General features: G+C 33.6%; 1 protein-coding gene and 1 long non-coding RNA gene across 13 annotated transcripts; both read left to right on the top strand.

Annotated features, from left to right (window-relative positions):
* Positions 1-200: 200 nt before the first annotated feature.
* Positions 201-5260, top strand: LOC129285834 (uncharacterized). 3 transcript variants are annotated; one of them, XR_008587356.1, is made up of 7 exons: positions 201-735; positions 891-943; positions 1055-1125; positions 1211-1260; positions 1941-2067; positions 4854-4892; positions 4993-5260. It is a non-coding gene; the product is annotated as an uncharacterized LOC129285834 (long non-coding RNA). The 3 variants fall into 3 exon arrangements; XR_008587357.1 differs by lacking the exon at positions 4854-4892 and having other exon boundaries at positions 1048-1125; XR_008587355.1 differs by lacking the exon at positions 4854-4892.
* An 8076-nt stretch (positions 5261-13336) lies between these two features.
* On the top strand, positions 13337-23613 carry LOC129285024 (calcium-dependent protein kinase 26). Of its 10 annotated transcripts, XR_008587056.1 has the most exons (11): positions 13338-13643; positions 13969-14827; positions 15177-15320; positions 15401-15553; positions 16039-16154; positions 16597-16764; positions 17397-17621; positions 19225-19336; positions 22046-22143; positions 23248-23334; positions 23488-23613. XR_008587056.1 is itself a non-coding variant. In XM_054920562.1 (10 exons), exons 2-9 carry the CDS (start codon positions 14032-14034, stop codon positions 22141-22143), a joined length of 1812 nt encoding a protein of 603 aa, XP_054776537.1. In that variant the 5' UTR covers positions 13338-13643; positions 13969-14031; the 3' UTR covers positions 23248-23613. The 10 variants fall into 10 exon arrangements, 7 of the variants coding, with proteins under 7 accessions (XP_054776545.1, XP_054776537.1, XP_054776539.1 ...); XM_054920562.1 differs by having other exon boundaries at positions 23248-23613; XM_054920564.1 differs by having other exon boundaries at positions 13985-14827; positions 23248-23613.
* The last annotated feature ends 1267 nt before the right edge of the window (positions 23614-24880 follow it).

Consider the following 24880-nt stretch of genomic DNA (forward strand, 5'->3'; position numbering starts at 1 on the left):
TTTTATGGAGATGACTTCATAAGTTGCTTTTTAAGGAGGAGGATGGGGGCATGAATGGTATTTCCCCCTTGCTGCAAGACAAATTTTTTTTGAAAGTGACCCGGGATGCTGCTTGATAAGAATTAAGAAGTATTTAAATAATATATATACATATATATATATATATATATATATTGTCTGATATCTACGCTGACCCGGCATCGAACGCAAAAAAGATCCCTTTTTCGGAATCACTGTCCTCTCTCCCGAGAAAACCCAGAACACATCTTCTTTCAGTGAGATCTATTTCAAAATCACCCTTCGTCTCCTCATATCCTTCCATTGTGCCAAGTCATTTTCTTCCATTCTTCCAGCAACCTCATTGTGAAATCGTTTGATCTGGTCGCTGCCTACTTCTTCTCCTCTTTAATCTTATTGATTTCATCATTCTCTTCGATCTAGATTTTTTTTCCTCTGTTGTTGGTCGCTTATTGCAAAGCCACGATCGTCTTCTTACCAATTTTTGTTTAAGCTCTATCTACCTGAGTATGGATGCTTTTGACTCGGCCATTGCCAGCTCTTTGTTTCTGGTCATCGGAGAAAACATGGTCGAGTCAACTTCTCTAACGCGCGAGTATTATTTGCTTAAGCAACCCTTGCCGAGTCACCTTCTCTGATGCGTGAGAATTATAAAGGCGCGCATCTTCTTGTTCTACCATTGTTTCATCGTCTTTTTGCTCTCATTCTCTTTCTTATGTAAGTTCTTTCCCCTCTTTCTTATTTGTTGATTTCCTTATTTTCCATATTTCTTGGCTGCTGATAATTTGCAAGATACAGAGTTGGATAGTCGAATCGATCCTGGTTTTTTTGAGATCCTGATTCTGGTATTAATCCGTCACTTGAATTTGCAGGAGTTCATCGTTGCCACATGTATGATGTAGTCAACATATTGGAGAGTGGTGGAGTAAGTAGAGTTTTATTTGTTGTGATTTGCTTAAAAAGATGATATTTTCATCGTTTATTTTGGACCACTTTGATTATTGATTTTCCTCCTAAAAAAATCTCGAGATTGCAGCAAGATAAGGGGAAACCCTATACCTATGGAAAGGTTTTAGAGAAATTCCTCGAGCTTTGAACAAGCTTAAGGTAAACAGACGTTTCCTTCGTTCTCATGAGTTATTTTGTTTGAACTCAATAACTTAAAGTTGACTGTGCTATATTATACTCGTAGGAAGAGGGTGTGAGAGAAAATTTGATGTAGCCTACTGCAAGTCAGCTGAAGTAAGTTTGACTTTTTAATTTGATCACTTAAATGTTTTAAGGCTGCTCCATTGCTGGCAAGTTACCCATACTTGCACTGCTACACATGACGACGGGAAGCTGAGGATCCAACTTTTGATATATACTTGGTGGAATGGGTTGGGTTTTAATCTTGCATTTACATGTTGATTTCACGTATATTTGAAACTGAAAGTGAAAGGCTTGAGATAGACTTTCCATAACTTCAAATAAGGACACTGATAACAAGATTTGTATAATATAGCAACTGTGGTGAGGCATGTCATGTATATAAAGCTAGAATTAATCAAATCAATATTTAGCATTTTGTATAGCTAGAGTTAGTCATGGATTGTAATTATTTTTATGATGATTATAATTATTGCTTTCAATTGAGCAATAATTATACTCAATTTGCAGATTTTGCAAATTAGCTTGGGGAAATGGGTTGGGGATTGCATACAAAACATGACTATTGGCATAGAAGGGTTATCATCCTAGAATTACTTTTATCCCATATTATATGATTACATGTTCAGTTGTAATGGTAAATATTTAGCATTTTGATTGCACATTTTGTATTGCTAGAATTAGTCATGTATATGAAGCTAGAATTAGTTGAGTCAATAAATATAAAAAGCTTCTGATATGATGCCACTTGCCTGCATTTCATTTTTTGTCAGAATGACCAACCAGCAAATTAATGGCTGCTCATCTGTATAATAAGATTGTTGATTCCCCAATCCTCTGTTGAAGAATCAGGAAGAATGTCGATGAAAACGTGGCTGAGAATTTTCCAGATTTTCTAAGGTTAGTTTTATACTCAGTTTGATTTTTATTTTTGATTTGTATTTTTTCTTCTGATATAAAAAATCGACATCATTTTCATCTTTGAATGTCTTCTAGATTTCTTGGGTAATATATTTCTTTCCATTTAGTTCATAATTTTGAAGGTTCCATCGACATCTAGCATTTTCATTTTGATTTTGCATTAGCATTTGCTAGCTGTTTCTGGCTTTCACATATCTACAATCTTTTCAAGTCCATATTTTTTTCTTTCATTGTTGATGGATCAGTAGTTTCAGTTCTCCTTTTCTCCCATTGTCTTGCAGTTTCTGGCTTTTCTCTCTAATACACACGGGCATATTTAAGAAAGCTAGAAGGGATTGACTAGAATTTATTTTTCACATTCATCTTATTTTTTCTTCCATTTTAATGTGCCTTGATTTATTTCAGGATTTTTGTGTATAGTAGAATGTTGGTTAACGTAGAGTTACAATGTGGTTATCTTCTTATTCCTTCGAAGAGTATATCATTAGATTACTTCAACTTTTGCTCATGTTATGTTTCCTGATTAAAAGAGTTGGTAAGCTCATTTTTCAGCAAATGAATAGAATATTGAAGTTTAGTTTCTTTTTAGCTTTATTGGTATTAGCATAATTAATCATCATCCCTGTGATGAATTTAGGATGAGAATAAATGTAAGAAGGGCCTTGCAAAAATTTATGATATTTGTATTTTTTCTTTTTACAATCATGTATTGCAACTTATAAATCCCCTACTATAACCCCTGTTGCCTTTCCTTATGGTTTACATGGAAATTCCCTTTTGTTGTTAAATTTTGTAGTGCATGAAGAATTTGTTTAGAAGATAGACCCTACTTTAAGTTCTAATGGAGATGATTGTTTAGATTTTAAGTTCATATTTACAAAGACAAAATCTGCATTTTGGTATTCTAATTCTAGCCAGTACAATCATATTGATATGTATTTATGATATTTTATTCTAATTTTTTAATCCATTTTTTAATTTTGAATTTCAAAACTCCCTCCATCTCTTCAAATTTTGTCTACAAAAGCTGATCTTTTCTGTCATCCTGTTCTTTTTTTTCCTTCCCCTTTTCTTCTTTCTTTCATCCTTTGCTTCATAATTTTGAAATTTGTGCAGGGGGTCTTTACATTCTTCTTGTCCTATTTTACCTGCCATATTTTGTTTCATATGAGGTCGCTTCTTTATATTTATATATATATATATAATATCATTGGTATATGTGATAATGCCAATTTTGGGAAACATGCTTTCTGATTTTTTTAGCATCATTTAAGTTTTGCATATTGTTTATGACACTATTGGATAACAAAGTGTTTTGACGCCTAAGCTGTTTGACACGCCTAAGCTGTTTGAGAGTCCTTAAATTGACATGGAAGCATCAACTTTACAAATAGTATAATGATTTTTAACTAAAATTCAGCAAATGCAGCTTTTCTCTCATGTATCAAAAGCAATGTCAGTTTTTAAATGCAACTTGACCTGAGAGAATAGCACATTACAGATGCATCAAGTCTCTGATCAACAATAGACCTCATTTAATTTGAACCCATCATAGATGCGTAAGAAAAGGGACTGCATTATTTCCACATCAGAACCTGTTGCCATCTGACAAAGTGACAACAATAAAGTGGATTCCATTTTGTACATTCTACACATCTCAATGAAAGAGAGAGACTATTCACTAATTAAGAGCTTAAGACTCTTTATCCACCGAAGGAAGAAGAATCCATATCTAAAATAAGTTAAATTACAGACAATGACAACTGGGATAAGAAGCCTGTTAGTATTTGTCTTGATTTCCTTTGTTGATTTGATTTAAAATTCAATATTTATTTTCAGCCTTGACTTTTTCTACTGTTAGTCCATTTGTCTTGATTCTAATTAACTCATTGCATAGGGGTGTCATAGGGGAGAGCATCATTTCATGGCAAAATACATGATCTTGGAGAACATGTATAGACTATAGAATTGTGATTTTTGTATCTTACATTTTTTGATAGAAGCAAAATTTTGTTCTTATTGCTTATTTATTCTATCAATTTTTTAAAAGTTGTTGATTGTTGATATTGTGACATTGACTTTTAAGTTTTCTGGATAAAGAGACTTTTTAATCTCTGTCATCTGGCATTGAGGTATGCTTATTATTTTTTGATTTAATTAATTATAATAATTTGTTCGTCAGTAATTTGTTGTGCCCTTTTTTTCATTTGTTGAAAATTGTAGCAATTTCCTAGCATTTTGAGTTTTCATGCTTTGTTTCTTGGCATGTAATTGATAAATCATATCCTTTTGGTAGTATAGAAAAATTTAAAGATGCAAGGTGACATAATAAGCTCCTGCTGAATCTGTAGCCAGCTGTCAATTCTTTTCCATCACAATTTGAGTTTTGCATACGGTCAACGTTGATTTTTTGTGAAAGTTTACAGACTAAGCTGAAAATGGATGCAGTTAGGAGGGATAATATGCCTCAAAAACCATCAATTTTTTTGTGAAAACTCAGGCTACGGATTCAGTGAAACTATTATCCTAAGTCTGCATCATTACCCAATTTGTGCTTAATAGCCGTCAGACAGGTCTGATTTATACTGCCTGGTGCAACGCCAATGACAGTGATCGCTTTCTGATAAAACATAATTCAGTTCTGCTTTGGTTTTATGGTCTCCATTTGGTGTCCTTTTTCCCCTGTTTCTCTTCCTTTTCACTTTTCTGATCTCATCTTCTCTCTTCTTCTTTCTTAACCATGTTGATTGATTGCTACTTGCAAGGTAAACTCATCAACATTGTTTTGAATAGAACTTGCCATTGTAAGTGACTGTATTCTAACATTTACTGTACAAGATGGTTAAAGTAATTTTTTTAAAATTTTATATATAAAAGTCATTAAAAAAATGTGTCTGTTCACAGTTGAAAACACCTTGATGACTGGAAGTGGTGCTCAATCTTGAAGGTTTGATTTGGAAGAGCTCTTTCTCCATCCACGGAAGTCATTTGGAGTAATCCATCTCAAGCTTTTACATTCCTCTCATGTTTTAACACTTGTATTTCTTTAGGGTTCATAAACTGGTGTAATTGACTTCTATTTTTTCCTTTGCAACTATTTTTTGTCTCTACAACCTTTTGTGAAGTGACATCTTGCACATTATTTAATTGAGGTTCATCATATTTGGCCAAATGCTGCTTTTTGAATGTGTTGATTTTTTAATTATACACTAAATGCTGTTGTCCTTGACTCATTAATGGTGCTTTTCCTTTGTTTGATATTTATTTCCTCTGATGTTGACAATTCACTATACTGATGCATCCACCATTGAAAAAAAAGCTTAACCTTTGATATTTTATTTACACTTCATGGAGCATTTTTCTTTCAAAGCTTAGCTCATATATGCGGTAACTATCAAAACTATTTAAAATTCACTTTCTCCTCATGGGTCTGTACTTTATTTTTTCTTTTTGACCTGGCAAAGGTTTGTACTATCAAAGCTATGGTTTTGTCAAGAAGATGACCGTTGATATGAGGAATATTCTTTTCGAAGTACCCTATAGAAGGGCATGCTTTGGCTTTCCTTTTTTAATACAGATAAACTTAAATGCCAATTTCGTGCAGTCTTAGCCTGTGGTAGCTTTGCCTCGGCTCTTAGGCAACATGCTTTTAGTTTGTCTTCATGGATGGCTCTCCATTGTACAATTTATTTGATTTGAATAGGTTTCACCTTCTCAGAAAAAAAGTTCTAGAGAAATCGATTTTGCATTGGCATGTTTTCTTATTTTAGTCTTTGCATTTATTATTGTATGGTAGTCGATTTTGCGTTGGTATATTTTCTTATTTTAGTTTTTGCATTATTATTGGATAGCAACTTGATAGGCGCTTTTTCTCCAAAGGGCAGGTTATTGTTAATAGCGATAATAATATTTCAATAATTATAAGATTACATTTAGTTTAATCAATTTTACTTAACATGCCTGATTGCTTGCTATCGTAATATATTGTCTGAATGAATAATGTTATCTTATAATAATAATAATAATAATAATTTATTGGGAACAAAGCTAAAGTTTATATATGGATAAAAAATAGACTTAACAAGCCAATAGTTTTCTTTTTTTTTTTTTAATCTTGAATTAGTATCCAATATCATAAACAAGGGGAAGAGCTTGAGAGCATTGAGATATCTCAAAATGAGCGGCTTTAAATAAGAAAAAGTAGTTCAATGTATTTTTAAGACTGCTACTTATAAATATAATTAAAAAAACTAAAAAATTTGGCATAGAATCGTAAACTGTCATAAATGATATTGCTATGATAGTCATGGAGAGGGATGTTGAGTAAAATTAACAACGTTAGAAAAATGGTTCACTAATTACTCAATAAAGTTTGAACTGACTATGTATGTCATGATTATCACTTAGACTATTTAAAGGGTGTATAATGTGATAGTAATTTATTTACAATATGTTAAGAGAGGTAATTATACTATTCTTATGAAGAATAATGTCCATAGGTGAGAAAATGTATAAGTTGAGATTGCTAATGAAGTATTACTTTTCATTATTTACTTTATGGAACAAGGTTAATGTCCGAGAAAAGGAAGCCATCAGCATTAGTATGTAGTTTGCATGTAGACTTTAATTGATTTCAAAACAAGATATTTAACTACTATTTAAGCCTACTTTTTTTAGAACATCGCATGGGGAATAAATGTTAAGAAAATAGTAGCAAGGTTTTATTGAAAAGTTTGATAATAAATATAGAATATAATAATGACATCCCTCTGACATAAATATATTGCCTAGTCAATCTTTATTGGACAATGTCACTCCTATATATTCTTTGTTTGAAAAGAAAGGTGTCATTGCATTAAAAAATATTATGAAAAACATACTTAGTAATTATATTATAAGCTTAATTTATGCTCTCCGTGCAACGCACGGGGGAGTAAAAGCTAATTATTTTAAATATCAATTGGTATATCATGCTTATGTATATATGTTTGCTTTGCTTTAAACTTATTTTTCTCTAGATTTAAAGTGTTCTAAGTCTTAAACTTGGGATCCTATATTTGTTATTGTTATGTTTAAAAACTTAAGTTTAAATATTTGGGTTAATCCTATGTTTATCAAGGTGGTTTTAGTTAAGTAATTAAGGATATCATAACATCCTCCCATTTGGCCTCGCTCAAAAAATATATATTTATAATATCTTTATTTTTTATTTATTAAATATTAATGTTAAACTGCATGCCAAATCTAGAAAATGAGTGAGAACTTTTAAGAAATTCAAATAATCACTAACTCCTCTCATTGAAATTATGGTTTTATTAAAAACAATATATATAAATCACCTTTTCTAACGTTTATATTAATGTTCCTATTACGTTTAAGACTTCATTATGTTTATTTATTTCTTTCTTTCACTTTACAAGTAGGTTTCTTTCTTTTTTAATATGTGGCATATTAATTTATAATTGTTTATTGTATTTTCCCCCCAGATGCTCCTCTCTTTTTTCATATGTTAATTAGGTTTGATTTAGTGAAATTTTTTTAACATATGATGGGCAAAACAACCCAATACTGCTCAACTCATTTTGCTCAAGCATCTCACAAGTAGGCCTGGAACAGGTTGCAAAATGCCATTCATTCATACTTCAGGCAGGGCTGGTGGTAGTCTTATTTGTGGTTGTGAGGCATTGTTTATGGTCAAGCATTGCCACATTCTCTATGATGTCATTGTCAATGAATGTCTTGTATCAAGAACTCCTGCAACCTTGAGGTCGAACATAATGGGGAAAGGGAAAAGATGGAAAATGAGCAAGGAAGTGATAAAGGAATTGAGGTCGTGTTTAGTATAAGAGAATCAAAACATGAGAAATGAAATTGAAGCTAAAGTTAGGGGTGTAAATGAGCAGGTTTGGGCCACCCGTGGCAGTACCCGTTACCCGCCCGTTTATAGGTAAACGGGTGGCCACCTACCCGTACCTGCTTATACCTATTTGCACCCGTTTTTAAATGGTTGCAAACAAGATAGGTGGATCTGGATCACCCGTTTACCCACAGCACCTAATAATATCTGCCTAAAGAGATTTCTAACACAAACTTGATATTTGAGAATCAACATCATTAAAGAAGCTCCCAATTGAGTCACTCCATTAAAAATGTGGCTCCTAATGGAGTCACTCCATTAAAAATGTGGCTAATTCTGGTATCAAATATCCTTTGATTAGATGTCCTATGGTATCTCTAAAGAGAAGCAATTGAAGTATTATAAAAACATTACACAAAATGATCCTTTCATCTTCCCCTTCCTAGAAACCACCCCCACAGCCACCACCTCTAGGAGGACAACCTCTCCCACCCCTTCCACAACCTCCTCCATGACCACCTCTGCCTTCACCATGGCCACCTCCTGAGCCTCTACCTCTAGTAGCTTGTGGCTATCCCTTGCCCCAAAAAATTTAGAAAAAAAATTAGCTTATCATGTTTAATTTGAGATCCTTAACAGCTTTAAAGTCACTAAAAATGAAAAATAAGCTATGCATCAATCCTAGCATTCCAGGTTCCAACATCAGATCAATCTTGTTATACAATATAAAGTCTATGAGATGTTAAATCATTCACAAATCATTAACAGTTAGACCCTTTCCTCAAATAAAAGTATGGCTAGAAGTATAGATTTCACAAAGGTAAATTATATTTGAATTACTAATATTGACTTTTCTTTTAAAAAAAAGAATCAAAACATATGAATATTTTAACAGCAAATACTAAATAGACAAGGATCAATAATTCTAATTTTTAAAGTCAAAAGATGAACCCATTTACCCTTATCAATCCTCATTTATCTTCTTTGGAGTCACTTGATACAGCAGAAGATTAAGTTATTGACAATTGACTATTCCTCTACAAGACAAATTAAGACAGTTAAATTAGTAAGTAATAATATATATTATATAATATGAAAAATTAAAATGAATATAAATAAAATAACTTATTCAGATTGTCATCAATAGCACATAAAGTCTCATCAAAATAGTTAATATCAATCTCTTTCAATAGGGTGCATGATATTGATGATAGCCAATTTTAGGTGCAAAGCCTTGGCCATTTTTGAAGATAAGAAACTTCTAAAAGTATCTAGTACTCGACCCTTAATATTAAAAGCAAATTTCGAAGACATCTTCCACCTTTAAAACTAGTTTCTTTGAACGCTTACTCATTACAGTGGCTAAGAAATTTTGCATTGCCACATCAATAATTTTTGTAGAAGATGGAGAAACTTTCTTTCCCTCACTACTAGCACTGCTATCCCCTACCTTTTGTACCAGTTTCAAATGGTTCACTACCACTAGTTATAAAAGTTGCAGAGTACTCATCAAATAAGCGATGATAGCCCTATAATCTTCTTTTTCATCATTTCCCTCTTTCTGCAATCACCAATAAAATGTTTAAAAGCAACTTCAACATAAGAAAATTTATATCTAGATCAAGAATCACAGCTATCACCAACAATAGATTCATGTTTTTTGCCTTTTCTTAGTATTTGTCATACTTACTTTACATCTTTTCTACCATGTCACTCAATAAAGAATTAGATTCAGCTATAATTGAATCCAGTCGTGTCATGATTGGAATTATATTTTGAAAGCATGTGTTTAATATGACATAATTTGATCTAAAAAATTAAAAAGTCACAGTGTAGAACAACTCCAAAAAGGTGAGAAATTCCTTTTGCATACTCCAGCCATATGCATTACGAGGTTTAACTGTACCTTCATCATCATCATTATCACCAAGTTCATCTTCGTCCTCCATTTCCATCCTATCATCAATATACCTTGAGCTTGAAGACAGTTTAACTTTCTTTTTGAAGTAGTTCTTGTAATCTTGATCCTCATCCTCTATTCTATCAAAGACCTTAGTGAACTTAATAGCATTCTGCAACATGATGTATGTTAAATTTCACCTATTAAGATAAGCAAAAGATTTAAATATTAGAAAAAATTACATATCATAATGCAAACAATCATAATTTGACAATCATGTAAATTACCTAGTGGGACAATTTATGCTAAAAAAGCTCTTTCAATCAATTCTCAATGTTTCAACAAGCTCCTTAAATTTTTTAAGCCTACCAGGAGAAGATATGACAAACTTGATTGCATTTCGAATAAGTTTAATAGATTGATTCATATTTTTAAGGCCTTTTGAGCAACACACCGCATTTGCAAGAATTCTTCATCACACACTAGACCTCCCAAATCCTTCAAACGCTTTTTTAAAAACATGACAGTAGAATCATTAGAAGAAGCATTATCAACTGTAACTGCAAATACTTTCTCAATATTCCAATTGAATAAGCATCCCTCAATTTTATTGCCAATGGTATCCCCTTTATGATTTTTCACCACACAAAAATTCAAAATTCATTTGTATAATGTCCATTCCTCATCCTTAACAACCTAACAAGTTGTCAAACACATGTAGTTAGAATTTTGAATTGAAGTCCAACAATATGTGGTAAGTGGCACATGAACTTTACATCTCTTAAAATATCTTTTCAAACGTTTTGCTTCTTCTAGATATATATTGTAGCACAACTTAGCCATAATGGTGTGGGAGGGGCATGTAAATCTCAATTCAAGCACTTCTAACATTTTTTTAAAACCTTACCCTTCCACAGCTTGAAAAGGCATCTCATTTAAAATGATGAATTCATCAACTGCTTTTTTACATCGTTCTACATTATACGAGTGATGAGTCATTGATTTGCCAAAAGAAGCAAAAAATAAGGACTGTCCCACCTTAGCTTTGTTTGGATTCTTTGGGCAAGAATCAAAATGCCACCAAAGGTTCTTAGTCTCAGTTTTAAAAGAATGGCCAGTAAAATCCTTTCCACAATAGCTGCATTTGGCCCGATGCTCACCTTTTTTATTTATAAACTTCTCAAAATGATTCCATATTTCAAATGTTGTGCTCCTTTTACATTTAGAGGGTGGTACTTCTTCAGCTTGGGTAGGTTTAGATTCCATAGGTGCTGTGACGGTGGTGATAGTTTTAGGTTCATAGTCCTTTTCCATAGCTTTCACATTTTCCATATTAAATTTTAAAGTAAAAATTATGTAACAACTAAAACAAACCAATCATAGACATATTTGATGTTAGATACAGCATGTTAACAATCACACATAATACAAATACAATTACCAACAAGCCTTAGGAAATAGACAATGTCTTGTGGGAAGAACTAAAGAGTCTCTAGATCAAAATAACAAAAAGGACAGATTTCAACATTAAAAAAAAAAAGCCACCAGTAGAGTACTGAACCAACAACAGCCAGCTAGAAAAATTAAACAATATGATCAATATAACCAGAGAATCATGAATCTTCTAAACACTCAAACATGCATATAAATTTAAAATTCAATATAACTAGAGAGCCAAACCAGAGTATTCAGACCAAATTACCAACATAATATAACTAGATAGTTCAGACTAAAATTTAATATAATCAATGTATCAATCACCTAGAAGAATAGAAGTTCAAACCAAATTATCAATAGAATATAACTTAAGAGCCAAACAAAAGGACGAGAATGCGCAAATATAACTAGAAAGGAGAAAATGAAATCAGTGAAGGTGAACTTGCAAAATGGTGAGCACCGTACGGTGAAGCTGAAATCCCAAACAAATGAGGAGGCTCCTCAGAGGAGCTAAAATCCCGAACAAATGTCACTCAACTGGATGTGAAAAGGTGGCATGTTAAAATGAAGAAAACTTATAATTTTAAACTCAAGATTATAAGCCATCACACTCACCAACTTATGTGAAGTCACCAATAGGGGAGGGGAGATAGTAGAAGGGAAGCTGAGCAGGGGTGACTGGTTGTGGCTGGTGTGGTGACTGCTGACTGGCGAAGGAAAACTTAAGGATGAGAAGCAAAGTATAGAGGACGAGAGGCAGCTTGTAGCTCGCAGCTCAGCACATACTACATAGTACATATTACTTAGGACCTGTTTAGGGCACAGTTAAGTCTCTTATTGTCTCAACTCTCACACAGACACACAAGAACGGCAGAGGCACAGAGCTAAGCTGATCAGTGATCACATCATTGCGTTCACAAGTTGAATTGCTTGGGGCTTAGTTTTATCTATTTTTTTTAAAAAAACAACACCCTAATGGCCCAATCTAGCTAAAGAAACTGAAGATTTTTTTTAAATATAAATGGGCAGGTACAGGCCACCCATAACCTTACCCGTTACCCGCCCGTTTATTGATATGCAGGTATATACCCGCTTATACCCATTTATTTTTCTTAAATAACAGGTATGGGTTGACCCGTTTAAACATGGGTTGGGCGGGTATGGGTGGGTATACGAGTTTTCGGTAAATTGCACACCCTTAGCTAGAATCCATATATTAAGTTGTTTGGTATACATCAATTCAGATCTCCAAAAATTTGAATTCAACCAAAATGCCTTGAACCCAATTCCATGAAATTCTTGTCATTGCCCTAATTTTGTCTCTCTCATCATTGTTGATAAGGACATTTTTGTCTTTTCCTATTTTTCATGCATATATTTATTAAAATTATATTAGGATTTCATCTTCAAATCAAACACACTTTTAAAACTCAATTTTCTCTGATTCTAATTCTAATTTCATAAAAACTCTTCCATCATACCAAATCTGAGTTCCATAGGTATAAGGTAGGAATCAAGTTCCATAATTTTTTTATGAATTTTTTTATTATTTAATATAATAATAATTTTATTACATCTTGAATGTCTAAATCTTAATCATTGAAGTTGAAATGCAATGGTTAAAAAGTAAAAAGAGTGAGAAGGGATTGGCAAGACAACTCCAACAACACGTTTCCTCTATTTCAAATTATTTTAAACTTTCAAAAAAGATTTAATATTTTAAAATATAAAAATTTTAATATTATTATTTTCATATATTGTTATTTTTTAATATTTTTTATAAATAAAATATTAAATAAAATGTATTTTTAAAAATTTATATTCTTGAAAAAATAAAATTATAAAATGTATTAAATAAAATTTTATTAATATATTTAATTATATCTAAATATTTTATAATTTGTGACCAGGAGTACAAGATGAGAAAAGCCGCGTCGAGTTCAATTGAAAATTCTACAGGGAGGAGGGGAGATATTGTTGGTCAGCTGCTCGGCAACGTTTTATTTATTATATATTTATTATTTATTTATTTTGACATTAAAGGCCTAAAGAAGAGAAACCCCAGACCCCGAAGGACTTTTAGAATTAGAAATCAATCAACCGAAGAAGGTGGTCAGCATTGTCCGCCGATCCTTCTCGGCAGCAACCATTCTAAAATTAACGAAACCGTAAATTAAGAGAATCAAACTATCAAACTAATTGTCTTTTCCAGGCCAATCAGCAACGGAGGCAGACGCATCTGCGAGAGCCGCAAGAGAAGAAGAGAGAGCCAATTACGACTTCAATAAACTTAGATTTCAGATCAGCTCGAGGCAATTATTTTATCCATCCTCTCTCTATTCCTTCCATTCTCATCATTTGGTAAGCTACCTATACTAAATCTGCTCAAGTTTGAAGCTGTTTGCGCCTCAGGATTCTACTTTCGCATTTGACGGCTGTAAATAATTGCTTTCCTTGTTTTCTTTCGTGATTATTTTTATTTAGATGTAAATGTTCATGCTACGTTAATTTATTTTCTTTGTTCTCTCTGTTATTGATAAATAAATGGGCAATTTTCTTTCTTTCTTTTTCAATTTGGCTGTGTGGTGAAATGAATGGATCCTTTCTCGTAAGATTTAAGATGATTTCATCTCATATCCCTTTCTAGTCTTTATTTTATACTTACTTCTATGTCTTCAATCCTCAGTACAAACTGATGACAGATTGTTGGATGAGGATCAGGGCGTAAAGAAACCTGCGTGATTGTTTCATGGGCAACTCATGCCGCGGATCTTTGAAAGGGAAACATTTTCAGGGCTTCAGCCAGCCCGAAGACCATTCCACTGCCCATTCCAAGCGCAACATTTCTTCTGATTGCTCCAACCCAGATTATTACGCCTCCAGCTTGAACTCCCAGAAACGCGTAGCCAAAGAAAACCCAAATAAAGATATTAGTAACGACTCTTGTACAGATCAATACAGCAATAGCAGTAACCTACCCTTCCTTATTCCACCCAAGAAAGACGCTATCATGAGGCGGGGGGTTGATAACCAAGCATATTATGTATTGGGTCATAAGACTCCCAATATCCGTGATCTTTATACTCTAGGCCGTAAATTAGGGCAGGGACAATTTGGCACCACTTATTTATGCACTGAGAATTCCTCTGGCACTGAATATGCATGTAAGTCCATCTCTAAGAGGAAGTTGATCTCTAAGGAAGATGTCGAGGATGTTAGGAGGGAAATTCAGATAATGCACCATTTAGCAGGTCACAAGAATATTGTTACAATAAAGGGTGCTTATGAGGATCCATTGTATGTGCATATTGTCATGGAGCTATGTTCTGGGGGAGAGTTGTTTGATCGCATTATCCAGAGGGGCCACTACAGTGAAAGAAAGGCTGCAGAATTGACCAAAATTATTGTAGGAGTAGTTGAGGCATGTCATTCCCTTGGTGTTATGCATAGAGATCTCAAGCCTGAAAACTTTTTATTGGTCAACAAAGATGATGATTTCTCACTTAAAGCTATTGACTTTGGGCTTTCCGTTTTCTTCAAACCTGGTAATTGTTATTCCTTAATATGATTTCTTACAACAATTTTAGTTTGGAGAAGAGCAAAGCATCATTTTGAAAACAAGATTCTCCAGTAGGATCTGTTCTGTGGTTCTGCTCTCCTCAAAAGAACTTCTATGTTTTTCTATTTTATACCTTGGCACATTTCATGCATTATCTTTCTGTCCTTTTGAATTTTCAAAATTCTACTCCGGAGCTGATGCCCTGTCTTTAAACATCACTTGATTATAGTCCATTTATTTTATGTGTTGAGGATACAAAGTAGTTATTGGGAAAGACCATGGCATTTTAATTGGTGTTTTTCAAATTTTAACTCTAGAAAGCCTTACTGCTTCAGGTCAAATTTTCACTGACGTAGTTGGCAGCCCATATTATGTTGCTCCTGAGGTTCTCCTCAAGCATTATGGGCCAGAAGCCGATGTATGGACAGCAGGTGTCATACTGTACATATTGCTTAGTGGTGTGCCACCATTTTGGGCAGGTACATGTCATGGTAGACACTCTTAATTTTTCCTCCTTTATCCGTTCCATCACTAAGAAGGCATTATTTTTGGAGTTCAGAAACCCAGCAGGGTATATTTGATGCAGTGTTAAAGGGACATATAGATTTTGAATCAGATCCATGGCCTCTAATATCTGATAGTGCAAAAGATTTGATCCGGAAGATGCTATGTTCTCAACCTTCAGAACGGTTAACTGCCCATGAAGTGTTATGTATGTTCATCCCTCTATAATTTTCTTTGTTATCTCACCATTAGAAAATAAAAAGAGATGACCATCAGATAATGAATGGGATGGATGCTAATTCTTTTTGGTCTAGTTATTGTTGGGGGATGTTTAATGCCATCTAATAGAAGTGGAAAGCAAATTGATTAAGGTTTCAATAAATGATTGAAGTCTCACTGCATTGCTTACAGTATTCCTTCCATAGAAGACCTAGCCCTTCTTTGCAAACTTTTAGGTACATACAGATGCAACTTATTTTGTCCTTGAGCTCAGTCATTCTTCAGCTCTACGAGGTTAATATTTTCCATATATATATTAAGACATTAAATTATGGACATGCCAAGGTTTTTACCGTTCTATTTTTCAATGTAGTTTCTTAAAAAATGTGTGCATATATATAGTGTATATGAGCGTGCACATACCAAAAAAATAAAGGTCAAAATCTCAAAATTTTATTTTTGGTGCTTTTTTAGGTCATCCCTGGATATGTGAAAATGGAGTTGCCCCTGATAGGGCACTGGATCCTGCTGTCCTTTCTCGTCTCAAACAGTTCTCTGCGATGAATAAGTTAAAGAAAATGGCTTTGAGGGTAAGAAAGCTAGATAATGTGTAAATGGTTAAATATTTACATGGACTCACAACTGTATAAGATGAATTGATAATAATACTCATTTATGCACGTCTAATAATAGGTATGTATTTAAATGTTACATATACCTGTGAGCAAAAATGTAAAGGATGAATCAATAATTAATAATAATACTTATTTCTGTATGTGTATTGGTCATATAGGCAATACATCTTGGTGCATATCTTGGAGGTCAAACGAACAATATTGTATTGTGCTTCTGTGTTGATCTTCATCTCCAATGTTTCTTCATCTGTATCTTTTTTGTCTAATTGAATTTCTGTTTCAAATTATGAATGAAGACAGTTCTAATATGCAACGCTGATTTTCAGCATGCCTATAGGTGTGACTGCAGATCAATGTGAAAGAATTGACAATTGCCTGTTTTATCCTATTTTCTTAGGTAATTGCTGAAAGTCTATCCGAAGAGGAGATTGCAGGTCTAAAAGAAATGTTTAAGGCCATGGATACTGACAACAGTGGCGCAATCACTTTTGATGAACTCAAGGCTGGTTTGAGAAGATATGGATCAACCCTCAAGGATACAGAAATTCGTGATCTTATGGAAGCGGTAGGATCCCCCCCCCTTTTTGAATGAAAGGAAGCAGTAGAATGTTGTTTCCAAGAAAGATGCACTTTTATGCTTTCTTTAGTTTTTGGGAAAAAAAAATTAGAGAAAAGAATTCTTTTCCTTGCATGTTTTTACTTTTTCTTTGTATTTCATTCTAGTTCAGCTTTTCATTTGCTTGTATCTTCATTGCAAGTTAAATTCACATCAAAATATGAGCATTGAAGGTAAAAGAAGGACGTCTTCAATTTTCCTATTTCAATGATTTTTTTCCCTCTTGGGATTTTAGAACTTGACTTAGTTGGAAGTGGGCATAGGTTTCATGTGATTCATATGGTGCAAGCCTTAGCTTTTACATTATATGGATGCAAATTGACCTCTTAGTTAACGATATTCATAAAAGCTTGGTAGACGATAGACTACAATAGTATCTTGCAATCCATGTAATTGACCCCATCTAGTGGGATTATGTTTGTTGTTGTAGGATGCAAATTGACCATTGTATAATTTTGCACATATCTTGGTTTTCTTCATCTAAAGTGATGGTTGCAGCTTTAAATATATGTACTGTTCCTTATATCTATGTTAAGTACTCGATCATGTTCCATTCTGCTTAAATGCTTGAGTTGTTCCAGGCTGATGTAGACAACAGTGGAACTATAGACTATGGAGAGTTTGTTGCTGCTACAGTTCATCTAAACAAATTAGAGCGTGAGGAGCATCTAGTTGCAGCCTTCCAATATTTTGACAAGGATGGAAGTGGTTATATTACAGTTGATGAGCTTCAACAAGCTTGTATAGAACATAACATGACCGATGTCTTTCTTGAAGATATTATTAGAGAAGTGGATCAAGATAATGTAAGTAATTTATAATTCTTCTATTTTATGCATTCAATTTGCATAGGAAAACTGTATTGGCTTCATAGCGATATTCTAAAATTATTCCTGGGACCTTTCCTAACGGATTAAGCTTTTGGGATGGAGTTGTTCTTCATATGATATTAGAACGTTCGTGACTGAATGATAAGAGGCTGCTAACTACCAACCCTAGGCATAGGACATTTTGGAGACTGGGACATGGAAATCAGGAGTTGGGTTGATTCTTAACTGATTTGAGAGATTAGGGAAGTTGGTAGAAAGGGAAGTGGAGAGATCATGGGGATGAGGGAGAAGCGTGTGAGGTCCTGATATAGCAGTAAAAGCAAGATGTGTAGGCGGATGAACTCATCAGGTTTCCATTGAAATAAGATCCACATAAGGAAAAGCACTTGGCATTTGTTGGTTATTTGGGGCATCCCGAAAATGTCCAGGTTGAAATATGGCTTTCAAATTGAGTTCCAAATTAGTGGATGCTGCCACTAGGAGTGGCGATGCCATACGCAAAAAGGAATAGACTCAAGTCATGTATTGTGCCACTAAGCCACTAAATACTCCATTTATCCACTTATCATGATTTTAGGATTTCATTTCTGTTATTTACTTTCTTAGTCTTTTAGACAGCCACTTTTGGTGCTTGTCAGTGGCAGGTAGTTGATTAGTGTGTATGCAAAATTTGAGGTGAGGAATGATTAATTTTGTCAAAAGTATAGTTCTATTAATCTTTTAGTGGGCAATGGTTAAACTATATTAAATTTATTTATATTTAACGTAGCATGGATATATTGATATTTAGTGGGGCTCCTTGATACATTGTGGGTGGGATAACAATAATTACACGAGTGACTTAAGTTCTAGATTTTGTTCGATAGGTCAAAACATTGTTCTTTATATTCTTAAACAAGTTATGCATGTAGTAGCGTTTTGTTGCCTAACTGCTTTGCTACTAGCTAGGCACGTGCTACACCAAAAAACATATAAATAAATAAGAACTAGTTAGGTATATGCATGTTATGAGATCTAAATTGTTATATTTACTGATCTTCATGATTATTATGAAAACAATACAATTTTCTAAGAGAAAGAGAAAGGTCATTGATAAAATTGAGTGTTCATTTTCATGGATACAAATGATTAGGATTATGCTCTATGCAGTTAGTGCGTATGCTGTGTTAAAGATATTTATATCTTAAGCTTTTAGGTTGAAATGATTTTGACCCGACATCAGAACTTCTACAACCAAATGATTGATTTTTTTTTTTTTTTTGAGGTGCTCGTTCTTCTAGATTATGCCCATGCTTTTTGCGTCTTTTGTGTGAGGCATTGTGTTAACACTATTAATATTGTGTGTTCACTTGGAACTTAAACTTTTGGGTTGATATCTGATCTTCCGATTATACTTCTTCTGATCAGATATATTATTTAAGAAAAATAAAACTTATATACCGAAATCATCATGACATGATACCATGAAACATCTGTGCTCTTCTAGCATTTCCTAGTCCAATTTTTTTAAATTTTCATTAAGCTCCTGTGCCCTTTCCTAATCCTATGATGCTTTATGATTTTTTATCTTTTCTTTTAGGATGGAAGGATTGATTATGGTGAATTTGTTGCCATGATGCAAAAGGGCAACGCTGGAGTTGGAAGAAGGACTATGCGTAACAGTCTCAATTTGAGCATGAGAGATGCACCAGGTAGTTATTAGCTTCGGATCTTGCTCATTGTGTAACTTTGGTTAAAATGCTACTTCAGATTTTCAACTCTCTGTTTTGTTGATTGGACAATTATTTCTCTAGAGTTTCCAAGATGGGTTCAATAATCCCATTGCTGTCATCGTCAGCTTATATGTGAATCGTGCCTCATCTATCATCAGTGGAAGCCTATATTGCCAAAATTATGGATTTGGCCTCACTCAGGCTTAATTTTCCACTTGTGATTTATATCAATTTTTTTTAAATTAATTTTTATTTTATAACAAGCAATGACCCAGTTCGGTCCTCAAAACAAAATATTCTGCCTCCAGCATATATTCCTCTGCAATTTGTAGGAAGCTTGATGTCAAATTTTTGTTAATGATACTGGGGAAGGCATTATAGACAGCATGTCTTGTAACCGAGAACCAGCCTCATTAGTATGATGTAGATACATCTTTATTGGCTGTGACTTTTAGAACCCAACCAATTATTAATACGGTGGACATACATCATCGTCATTAATATGATGTAGATACATCATCTTTGTTTTCGCTGCACTTAGTTCTCTCTCACTTGTATTTATACTCTATATTGTCGTTCATTAGCTTCAGTGCTTTACTCAAAGCATGAGCACTTCTGATGCTCGATATCAAGCCTATATCAGTCAGCACTTAGTGCTAATCTCTTTCGATTATTTATTCTAGTCAAGTAGCGGAATCATCGTTGAGTTCCCTCTGATTTCATGAAGCAGAGTGCACAAGCTACCTAAAAGTGTGCTTGTGCTTTATTTCCCCCTGAACCTCCATTTGTTTCTCAAATTGTTTGGTTGCAGATTCTTCTTCCCTTTCTATAATGGCCACTCCAGCCACCTGTAAGGTCTCCAATCTCCCAAAAAGAGAAAGAAAAATCGTGCTGTTTGAAGGGTGCATAGCAATGCTGGGTGGGCTCCTTCTTTAGATCTTTCCCCGTTTCCTTCATAGTTTGCTCCTTCTCCATTCCGGCCTTCTGCATTCTGTTGAATTTTGTTGCAACTTTCTCCAACCACACTCCCACCTGGTGCATGACACCTCATTGATCACATGAGCAATTTGCTTGGTTCAACCAAGGGGAATGAGTGAGAGGGATTTTAATACAGAGGAGGGGAGGAAATGGGAGGGATTTTAATGTTTCCTAGTTAGAGGAGAGGGAAGAAGTGGGGTTTTAATATTACCTTATTTGGTTTGAGAGGGGAGGGTAATAATAATAATAAATGGACTATTCTGGCCCTATGAAATTTAAGTTCTTTTTTCTCTTTAAAAAACTTAAAAATAGTTATATTTCATGTCATCCTTATTTCATTTTAGAAATGTCAACATTTTTCACCTTATGACGCAAATCTTATGTCACAAATCTCATGTTACTTATCATAATTCTTGTATTAACGTATTTAAGAAGTTATTAGATTAATTTAATTGCATAGTCTCATGATAAATACTAACATTTTAGTAGTAGCAAAAGCATAGAGTATACTACAAATGCTATAAACAAAATATGGCACCAAAGGCATGGTACGAATGATAAAATTTTAACAGTAGCAAAAGCATAAAGCTACAGTTTACATATCACATTATAAGCAGTTTAATAATAACAAAAGCATCAAGGAAGCAACCGTGATAGATCATATGACATTTTTTCTAAAAGTTGTTGCTAAGGGCAATATGGGAATGATAATAGTTACAAGGTAATTGGGTCGTGTTAAATTGGAGTGCACTCCTTCCTCCAAATCCCCCCACTTTTGGCCCTCCGCTCCTTATTTTATTGAAACAAATGAGAGGTGGGGAGCAAAATCCTTCTCCTCCCATCCCATTCACACCAAATCCCTGTAAGGCCTTAACCAAACGCATAGGAAAACTGATAAAGCTCCCACCTTTTCTGCCAAGAATCAGACGGGTTAATACCAGTTGATTTATGGCATAAGCCAAAAAAACAAAATCCAAAACTCATTCAGATCAATTCCATGTTCCTTCTGCCGGAGTTATACTAAATAGAGGCTTCGATTAAATACCCTAATTACTTGTTATCCAAATTCTCTAACCAATCCTAAGTCCTAATTCTCATATGAAAAATACAACATACAAGATTATTCTAGTGATCAGACCACCATTATTTCTTGGAAAAGTCCCACCTATTTGGACAAAAACCAAGCTACTACTTGTACCAAACAATATGATTTCTTCACATGATGAACAGGTCAAACATCTTATGGAAAGGATGGATGAGAGGAGAAAAGGCTACTGCTATTGGTGTCTATGATGCTATACTTTAAACCACGAGAGTTTGCAAATTTTTATGATATTGGTTCACAAGGAAGGAGTATTGGGACGCCCATGGTGGCGAAGAGAAGTTCATTAATTACCCTTTATAGGATAATTTGACTGATATCATTGAATGCTATTGAAGGGAGGGGTGGTCAGTTAACTAGATGGAAGATTGAAGAACTCGATTTTGATTTTAATGGACACTGCAACACAATTTTTCTGATGCAGCACAAAAGAATTTAGTATCGTGCAACTTGTCGTGGCACTTACGGAGACTAGGTGATTTTGAAATCTTTCACTTGGATGGAGTTAAACTTGCCTACTTCAACTTATCACCCTCAATTCGATGGTCAAAATGAAGTTCTAAATAATTGTTTGGAGTAATACCACCATATTCTTGTATGTGTTACAGAATTTAGATTAGAAAGAGAGGGAAAAAGAGAAAGGAAACAGAGACAAAGAGCAAATCTGAATATGCAATTCTTATCAGAAATCAAGGTCAGAAATTAGGTACTGTACTGCCTCTTATTTACAGGCATTATTCTCATCTAAATATGTATCCTAATCTATCCATATTCTACTAATATGATGATAATATAATTAAATATCTAATTTTATTTAAATCCTATTTAAATCTATTTAAATAATAAAGCGTATCTAAATCTATTTAAATCCTAACCAATTCTTAATTCTTTTCTTATTTATAGTAATTACATAACAGTATGTTTGTTGCTTGATTGATTTGAATGCATGCATGAGTTTAACATTTTATAAATTGAGTTGCGATGATGAAATGTTTTCAAGCGTCCCTTGAGACGAAGAAAGAAAGAGAGCCTTGTGGCTTGAAGGACCTTCATGACTAGGAACCCTAGTGGCTACTATAGCCATTGTGCCTAAGAATGTGCCTTCATGGCAAACCAAGATGGCAAAGGGTTGAACATAGTAGTTCTCCCTAGCGTCAGTAAGATATTGAGGGAAGGTTATGTAAGGTGAAAATGTCAGTAACGTTCACTATCTCCACAATGAATATTTAATGCATGGTTGTATTTGATTGTTTGAGTGAACATATGTATACATTGAATGGTTGTTTAGTAACCTTCAACCAGTACACACACACACAAACATGCAGAATGTAAGCTGATTTGATCTGGTATTTGGAAAATCTCATTTTTGCTTCTTGTGATTGTTCCAAAAGCGCTTTCTGTTGTCGAATGATCTGTCTAAAGTTGCCTCTAGATTAGCCAATCATTTTAACATGGTATTCAGAACTGTTTAATATTTATTGCCATGAACCTTTTTTTTTCCCCTTGTAACACCATGGGGGATTATTATAATATACTCCATCCGATCCATAATATAGGATATATTTGAGATATCTTATTTGGTCTAAGATAGAGTATTGAGTAGTTTTTATAATTTTCTTCCAGCTGTACCCTTAATTTATTATTCATATTTTATAAATTTCAATTGTCATTATTAAGACACTTATATAAACATTTAATGAGAGTATAATTGAAAAGGTATACAATTTTTTAGAAGATTAAAGTTCGATGAACTTCATTTGAAAATCATAAATTAGTTATCAATACTAGTTTTGATGTGCCATTTCGACAGGTTGTACAGCAAAGACAGAAAGAGAAGAATAAAATCAATCTTTCCAAATCTGAACTGTGGATGCTCTTTGGAAGCGGCACTAATCAGGTGTCGCATTTATGTTGTATGATTGCTGACATTGTTGATTGTCATAAACTTCAGTATAAGTGTCACAGCTATAAAAAGTCGACGAAGTCATTTTGCGGGTGTTTTGATGAGAGCGTTGTTTATAGTCTGAGTTGGGATATGTTGATCTTTCAGGGCTTCTTTTAACAGACACTAGATGCTGACTTCTATATTCTTGCCATCAAGATTTTCAATTAAAGAATAATTTGTATAATTTTTTAATTGTAATATATATGCTTCGATTACAAAATGCGGACATAATATATTTATTATGATATTTCTTTTATACATTTTTCATGTCAGATTGAAATTTAATCAAATTGTAGGGATCAATTTTGGGTCTGTCTTCACCGTTCTAAATTTTTAAGGTGCACAGTCTTATTATAATTGAAGGGGGAATTAAGGGCCCGTTTAGTTAGGCATTTGGGAGCCTCTTAAAACTCGTTTGGAGCTAGAAAATGTAATTTGAAAGGAACAAAATAAAATAAATACTGTTTTGTTGCATATTTATAATTGTGCGTATTTAATAGTTTAGCGCACACATTTTCTTGTGATAATATAAATTTTTTATTCAATCAACTCTATTACTTTGATCATATAATGTTCATATTAAATTAAAAATATAATAAGAAAATTTAAGAATGTAATAAATAATTACAATTCTAGAACATAATAAATAAATATATAAATGAAATGTAGTTGGAAAATGAAATAAATTTCTTTATTTGTTAATAAATATATGGGGAAATATAATCAGACTTTGTAAAGAAAATAATAATTGAAAATCTTGAATTATTAAATATTTTTATTTGCAATTAAAAATAAATAATTATTAAAATAGTCAAATCGAAACCTTTCGAGTGTTAAATTGTTACAATATGGCTCTTGGACTAAGAGACAGTAACCTAGACATAAATGATGTTTTTGTTCCTAAAATATTCATGAAGGAGCGAGCTAGGAGTATGTGATATATATACTAACATCACATATAGAAAACGGGTTATGGGTGATATTCGCCTCTTTCCTCTCCATTAAGTTTTGGTATGGACTTTGGTAAACACTTTCTAAGAATTAGAATTCATATATGGGATCTCAGTGTGATTTTCCCATAATTATTTACCAAAGCTCAATGGAGAGGAAAGAAGCGAAGCGTACTGGAGCTGCTAGCAGAATTATGGGGTTGTTCTTGGATGGGCTAGAAACCTGATGGAATGCAGGCAACGGAAACATAAAGTCAGAACTTGTAAAGGGAGTTGATGATGATTTGGTCTCAACAGTACACTCAGAAGAGAACCAACTCGATGTTTCATAGCCACCTTTTCCAGAGGATAAGCTTGATTAGAATAGGTGGGCACGTTTAGACAAACAATACGTCCTAGGAAGCTAATGGATGTACAAATTGGCTAAACTCACACCACTTGAATATGGAAGTGGGGTTGCTTTACAAGGCTGCCAGTCCTATAGACATTCAGTTGTCTCTAGGAGACTGAACCAGTGTTTTGACACCATGAATCATATCAACTTAGTT

Source organism: Prosopis cineraria, unplaced genomic scaffold (genome assembly GCF_029017545.1).
Source record: "Prosopis cineraria cultivar Desert tree isolate PC_DT_omini unplaced genomic scaffold, ASM2901754v1 PC11, whole genome shotgun sequence".
In the NCBI taxonomy this organism is placed as follows: domain Eukaryota; kingdom Viridiplantae; phylum Streptophyta; class Magnoliopsida; order Fabales; family Fabaceae; genus Prosopis; species Prosopis cineraria.